Source organism: Hemiscyllium ocellatum, chromosome 22 (assembly GCF_020745735.1).
Source record: "Hemiscyllium ocellatum isolate sHemOce1 chromosome 22, sHemOce1.pat.X.cur, whole genome shotgun sequence".
Lineage (NCBI taxonomy): Eukaryota > Metazoa > Chordata > Chondrichthyes > Orectolobiformes > Hemiscylliidae > Hemiscyllium > Hemiscyllium ocellatum.
Genome location: NC_083422.1, coordinates 54872059 through 54879821, shown reverse-complemented (window position 1 = coordinate 54879821; position 7763 = coordinate 54872059). Strand labels below are relative to the sequence as shown.

General features: G+C 43.4%; 1 protein-coding gene across 1 annotated transcript in view; it reads left to right on the top strand.

Moving 5' to 3' along the window:
- The first annotated feature begins 1073 nt into the window (after positions 1-1073).
- Positions 1074-7763, top strand: part of LOC132826536 (metal transporter CNNM2) — a 72937-nt gene continuing 66247 nt past the window's right edge. The window contains exon 1 of the mRNA XM_060842504.1: positions 1074-2465. Within this exon, the coding sequence (XP_060698487.1) occupies positions 1163-2465 (1303 nt within the window). The 5' untranslated portion in view covers positions 1074-1162. The remainder of the gene's footprint in view (positions 2466-7763) is intronic.

The following is a 7763-nucleotide window of genomic DNA, read 5'->3' as shown; positions in this document are numbered from 1 at the left end:
TTTTGTAACTGCCTGTTCACCAGCTACCCCATCCTCTATTCCATATCTCCCGTTCTCATCTCCCTGCCAAACTAGTTTAAACCCCTCCAATGATAGAACATCCTTCTTCCAAAATTCTGATTCTCTGACTCCAGCTTTTTGTAGACCTCTCTTTCCCTTTGCCAAACAATGCTTCAACATCATGTTCTGGATTTCTCTGCATAAGCTCCTCCACCTTTCCAGTTCCTTCGCTTCAACTGATGAATATGACAACTGGGAGCAGAAGGTGACCATTCGGCCCCTCAAACTTGCTCACTATCATGATTGATCTGATTGTGAATTCAAGGCGACATTCCTGCCCACTGCTGGTGACCTGTGACTCAGTTAGTCAAGGGTCTATTTCTGCCTTACAAATCATCATTGATTCTGCCTTCCTCAATTTCTGGAAAAGATAGTACCAAAGATTCAACTATCTGAGAGAAAATATTTATTTTCATCTCTAATGAAAAATCTCTTATTTTTAAATGGTGTCCACATTGTTCTTGTTTCTCCCACAAGGGATACACCCTTTCAGCATCCACCCAGTCACAGGGTCATAGAGCTGTTGGAACTCAACACCTTTCAAAAAGTTCATCTGAAACTCCAAAGGCTATAGGCCCCGCCTGTCAAACCTTTCCTTCAAAATAAACCCCTTCATCCTTATTTTCACTGCCAGCCCCGCCCATTCCATATTGAGCCCCGCCCACGTCCAGCCCAGCCCCGCCCAAACACCGGTCTGTCTCCACAGTGACCCGCCCATTCGCGACTCTGCCTCCGCCCACTCCACGATGAGATCCGCCCATTTCCTCGCGCGGCACCACTTAGCACCGCCCATTCACGTCAGCGCAGCCCCAACACCCACCCGGCCCCGCCCATTACCCGCTCCACTCCGCCCATTGCACCCAGGGTCCCACCCATTCCCCACGCGGCCCCACCCATTCCCAGCTCGGCTCCGCCCATTGCTCACTAGGCACCGCCCGTTTACCGGTTCGGCTCCGCCCCCTGGCCGCGAGCTCCCTCCCTTAGTAAGATGGCGGCGCCGTGCGCCTGGCCGCCTGTGGTTGTTTACCTCTGGCTGTGGACGGCGGCGGTAGCCTCGGCCTCTCAGACAGTCTCGCCGCCGTCCCGCTCCGAGTTGCTGAGCATGAGGCCGGACAACACGGTGGCGGGCTCCGTGTACCTGGAGGGTGGTCTGCTGAAGGTGACGGAGGGCTCCCGCTTCAAGCTGCGGCTGTACGGCACGGGCCTGAGGGGGAGCGGGTTGCTGGGCGACGGCGGAGCCCGAGGCCCCGGTCTCTCCTTCGTGGAGGTGAGCGGCCTGCTGGAGACGGCGGCCGGCGGCGCCCGCCAGCAGCGACAGTCCCAGCGGATCTGCCAGCAGGGCAGCTCGGACATCGTCATCCTGGGTTCGAGTCTGTCCGACCGCTCGGTCCTGGTGGAGTTGGAGGCCATGTACCTGCGGAAGGACGAGAAGATCAAGTACTACTCGCTGTGCGCCCGGATCGGGGGTCAGGACGCTCATGGCTGGGTCAACTTCAAGACTGAGGACTTCCACCTGGCCGTGGTGGAGAAGGAGCGGACAAGCACCCTCAGGTTCCAGATCCTCATCTCCTTGCTTTTCCTCTGCATGTCCACCCTCTTCAGTGTCCTGAACATCAGCCTGATGGCTCTGGACCCGGTGGAGCTCAGAGTAATCAAAAACAGCGGCAACGAGAAAGAGAGGAAATACTCTGAACGCATCGAATCCGTGAGGAGACATGGCAACTACCTGCTGTGCACCTTGCTGCTGGGAGATGCCCTGATGAACTGCTCCCTGACCGTCTGGCTTTGTGAGATGTTCCACAGCACATGGCTGACAATCCTGGTCTGCACCAGTTGTATATTTTTCTTTGGAGATATCCTCCCTCACGCTATCTGCTCTCGACATGGCCTGGCCCTAGCTTCCAAGACCATCTGGGTGACTAAATTTTTCATGGTCATCAGCTTTCCAGCCTCGTACCCCATCAGCAAACTCCTGGACGTTATCTTGCAGCAGCAGATCAGCAACTTCTATACAAGGGAAAAACTGATCGAGATGCTCAAGGTGACTGATCCTTACCATGATCTAGTTAAAGAGGAGCTCAACATCATTGAGGGAGCCCTTGAACTCAGGAAGAAGATAGTCGAAGATGTCCTGACCCCTTTGGGCGATTGCTTCATGCTGAGCTCTGAGGCCATCCTGGACTTTGCGACCATGTCAGAAATCATGCAGAGTGGCTATACAAGGATTCCTGTCTACGAGAATGAACGCTCAAACATTGTTGACATACTTTTTGTGAAAGATTTGGCCTTTGTTGATCCAGATGATGGCATGCCTTTAGCAACAATGACAAAGTTTTATAACCATCCTCTGCATTTCGTGTTTAATGATACAAAACTGGATTCTGTGCTGGAAGACTTTAAAAAAGGCAAGTTGGTGCATTTAAAATTTGAGTGTCACTCATTGAGGCTGCAAACATTACTGTTAGATATGGCATTGGTTTTGGCCCAGTGCATTATTATTTTAGAATTAACTATTTACTCCAAGATAAACATTTCAGGGCTATAATTGAAGAGCATTCAAATCGGATTGCTCTTTCAAAGCTGTAATGGACCTAATACCTAATGTCTTCTGTGCTGTGAAATATCTAAGTTTGTGGATATTCATAAAAGCCTGTTTGAAATTATATGTTTTTTGATGTTGCTGTCCAATGATTGATATTTTGTGAAATAATTAAATTGTTTGATTTCCCTACAATCCTCAGTTTTTTTAAAAAATTGTTCATAGGATGTGGATGTTGCTTGCTTAGAGTCCTAGAGATGTACAGCATGGAAACAGTCTCTTTGGTCCAACCCGTCCATGCCGACCAGATATCCCAACCCAATCTAGTCCCACCTGCCAGCACCCGGGCCATATCCCTCCAAACCCTTCCTATTCATATGCCCATCCAAATGCCTCTTAAATGTTGCAATTGTACCAGCCTCCACCACATCTCTGGCAGTTCATTCTATACACGTACCACCCTCTGCGTGAATAAGTTGCCCCTTAGGTCTCTTTTATATCTTTCCCCTCTCACCCTAAACCTATGTCCTCTAGTTCTGGACTCCCCGACTCCTGTCAGCATTTATTGCCATTCTCTAATTGCCCAGAAGTCTGTTAAGAATCAGTCGCATTGCTGAGAGTCTGGGTCACATATCAGCCAGACCAGGTAAGGAAAGTAGATTTATCTTCCTAAATGATATTAGTGAGCCAGATAGGCTTTTACCATAATTGACGGTGATTATACAGTTACTGTTGTCTGCTTTGATTGGACAACAAATCCATAACATTCCCAAAAACATTAGTTTGTTTGCTGGTTTCGTGACCTTACTTCCCTGCCATTGCTTCCCCAGCAGTCACATGATTGAGTTTCTACACTCAGGAAACAATTTGAATTTGAATAGGACTGTTTTGTCAAGAGGTATTCCAAAAGGTGTTCTGATCAGCACTTTGTAGGCAGTCTGATGCTAAAATGTTGGCAATTTTCAAATATTTTAAATCAACCTGTTCAGATGTGTTGTGACATACCTCTAGCACTTCCAGAGGTACTCCCACTACTCCATGCCACGGGGGGTCTAGAGTTGGCAATTTTATGTTGAATTTGTTTCCAAGTTTAATTTTCATTCACACACTTGTTCCATCACTGTGACCTCTGTGTCATCACTCAGTTCCAACCTTGCTGTTTAATCCATTGTTCATGCGTTTGTTATTTCTAGACTCAACTATTCAAATACTCCCCATCTTGGAACCTGGACAAACTTGAGCTCATCCAAAACTCTGTAGCTGCCTCTAAACTATGCACCAAATCCTGTTCATCCATCACTTCTGTGCTCACTTCCCTTTACTGCAAATTGGTCCACCAATGTCTTCATAAAATTCTCAGGCAGTTCGCAAATCCTTTCATGGTCTTACTTCTGAGTCATTGTAATTTTTTCAGTTCTACTGTTTTCAGATTTCTGCATTTTTATAGTTTTAGCTTCATTTGCAGGCTTGCTTCAGTTATCTATAATTTCCACCCTATATTTCTTTGACTCAAAGAAGGAAATAGAGATGGTCCTTAAAACTTACTTCTGAGCAAGCTTTTGGTTCTCAACCCTACTTCTAGCCTTCTGAGACTCAGTATGAAATTACATTTAACCATAGTCCTGTGAAGGAACATCTGATTGCAATGTTGCCAAAAATGTTAGTATATTGTGACACAAATATTCAATTTGCAAACATCTTATGTCTAAATTCAGTGATTGGTAAATATTTCCAATGTTTGCAATTCATATCAGAAAATTTTAATGTGCCAATCAATATAATTAAATTCGTTGATTGCAAGTTTTTAAAAATGAGAGTTGCAAGCAAAGCTGTGTCATTTTTGTTGTTATCATAAGTTTATATGAATTTTTAGACATTTATAAAGTTCCACATAAAAGATTGTTGGCTAGAATTGAAGGTCTTGGAATTGAAGGCAAATTACTAACCTGGTTAAAGGATTAGGCAAATTACTGACCTGGTTAAAGGATTTGTTAGAAGGAAGTAGGAAGTCTGTCCAGAACTCTTGCAACATTGTTTGGGCCTAAAATGATCAGCCTTCCACAACCATAAAAATCTTTAATGCTAAATATGACACGAGCCTTTCATCTGATTCCTATTGATTTTAAGTTTACAATGGGGTCTTCAATGCCACACTTGTTCTAAAACTGTCCTGTCTCTCACTTCATCACTGGAGTTGAACTCTCATGTCCACATTTGTAGCAAGGCTGTGATGAAGTCTAGAGCTGAATGGCCCTAACTGATTCCAAACTGAACTTTTGTAGAGTTTAATCAGGTTTAATCAACCTGTTCAGATGTGTTATGACACACCTCTGAAGCAGCTGAACTTGAACCCAGGCTTCTAGCTCAAAAGTAAGGATCTTATCACACTGTCACTAGAGCCCTAACCTGAGCATTTTTAAGATTACTGATGAGTAAGTCTGCTTGATTGCACTATCGTTGGTACCTTCCATTACTAGATTGTAATTGGTTAAGGGTTCTTCTAACACAGTGGTTACCTCTGAGCTAGAAGACCTGTGTTGTAGATCCACCTGCTTCAGAGGTGTGTCATAATATCTTTGAAGAAGTTTATTAAAATATATCTTGGTTGGCAACTGGCAAAATCAGATTGATTTTTTTTTGTTGTCAGGACATAGTTGGGCAATTCCACTTTTTTTGGATAGGTGGTAATGTTTTTATTGTGCTGGAATAACGTAACTAGGAGTATGGCCAATTCTGGTGCACAAGTTTCAGTACTACAGTCAAATTGTTGGGGCTTATAGTCTTCGATATATCCAGTACATTTAGCTGTTTCTTTATGGTGTGGATTGAAGTGAGTTAAGCCTGATTTCTGTGATGGTGGGAATCTTGGAACAAGGTGAAGCTAGGTCAGACGCTTGACATTTCTGACAAGGTAATTGCAAATGCCTTACGTCATGCTGTGCATTCAGTGTTGAGTCTTTCCATCATTTTAGATTGGGAATTTTAATGTTGCCTCATCCTCTTGTCAGTTCTTTCATTATCCACCAATTACAATTGAATGTGGTATGACAACAGAGCTCTGCTGTGAGCTGTTGGTATTGGATTGTGTAGCTCTGTCTATAGCAATTTCTGTTTGCCTGCCTATAGTCTTGTAGTGCTGCTTCGTAAGATTAGCATCTCAGTTTCAGATATTTTTAGTACTCCCGCTACACACCCTTCTATAACTTGTTGAACTAGCATTGATCCCCTAACCTAATGGTAGGGGATTACCAGATCACTAGACCTACCAGCTCAAGATATCACTGCTTTGTGATATCTTGAGCTGGTAGGTCTACTTTACAATTTATCACGGTGGTAGTGCTAACTACATACTAAAGGGTATCTTTGATGTGAAATGAATCTTTGTCTCCATGAGGATTTACATTACACAATTAGACCAGAAGAAATACAAGCAGAAATAGACCATTTAGTGCATGAAGTCTGCTCTGCCATTTAACAAGATAATGGCTGATCTGGTTACCCATCACATCACTTTGCTGCCTTTTCCCTTTAACCTTTGTTTCCCTTACTGATTAAAAATCCGTCTACCTCAGCATTAAATAGACTTAACAACACAGTATCTAACTGTCTATGGTACAAAATTCCACAGATTTGCTACCTTCCGAAAGAAGGAATTCTTCTCATCTCTGTCTTAAATGTGCAATCCCTTATTCTGAGATGATGCCTCCAGTCTCGGACTCTCCCACAAGCTGAAACAATCTCTCGGCATCTAGATTGTCAAGTCCCCAAAGAACTATGTATATTTCAGTAAGATATCCTCTCATTCTTCTAAATTCTGGTGCTGACAGGCCCAACCTACTCAACCTCACCTCATAAGACAGTCCCTCCTTACCCAGGATCAACCTAGTGAACTTTCTGTGGACTGTTTCTAATACCAAAGTATCTCTCCTTAGATATGAAGCCCAAAACTGCTCACAGTATTCCCGCTATAGCCTGGCTAGTGTCTCGTATAGTTTTAGCAAACCTCTAACTTTTATACTCCATTCCTTTAATAATAAAGGTGAACCTTTCCATTTGTCTTCCCTATTACTTACTGAACTTTGCTAGGTTTTCATGATTTATGCCTGAGGACTCTCAAGTCCCTTAATTCTGGATCTTTCATCAGCTAAATCACATTCACCTCCTGTATACCTGCCAAAGTACATTACATTTTTCCACATCATATTTAATTTGCTTAATTTTTGCCCACTAACCTAACCACTTACCTTTCCACCAGTTTTGTATTATTTAAAATCTTCGCTATAGTACAGTAACTTTCCTCATTCAAGTCATTAGTATATATTGTAAATAGCTGTTTCCCCAACAATGATCCCTGTGCTGCTACAATAGTTATAATTTGGAGGAGTCAGTGTTGGACTGGGGTGTACAAAATTAAAAATCACACAACACCAGGTTGTAGTCCAACAGGTTTATTTGTGTGATTTTTAACTTTGTCCACCCCCGTCCACCATCGGCACCTCCAAATCATAACTACCATCGACACCATTAACTGCCGGCTCAAAGTGGAGAGGGTCTCCAAAAAGATTGCATTTATCGACACAGACGTCAAGTTTCTGCAGAAATGCAGGAAAGTAAGAAAAATAAACCTGTTGGACTATAACCTGGTGTTGTGATTTTTAACAGTATTTATAGATTGTCATCCTGAAAGTGCTTCCCTTAGCCCAAGTCCGACTTCTACCAGTAAATTTATTATGTTCTATCAGGTTAGTATACCACCTCCAATATCATAACCTATTATCTTATTAAGTAGCTTAAGTAGCCAAAGTGTGCTACTTTGCCAAATGTCTTCTATAATGGACTTTAATGTTTTCCCAATAACGCTAAGCTATAGTTATATAATCTACCGTTTCTAGCCTTACATTGACAGTTTTCTAATAATAGAGTCATAAAGGTGTACAGCTCGGAAACAGACCCTTCGGTCCAACTTGTCCGTGCCAACCAGATATCCCAACCCAATCTAGTCCCACCTGCCAGCACCCAGCCCATATTCCCCCCAAACTCTTCCTATTCATATACCCATCCAAATGCCTTTTAAATGTTGTCATTGTACTAGCCTACACCACTTTCTCTGGCAGCTCATTCCATACACCTACCACCCTCTGCATGAAAATGTTGCCCCTTAGGT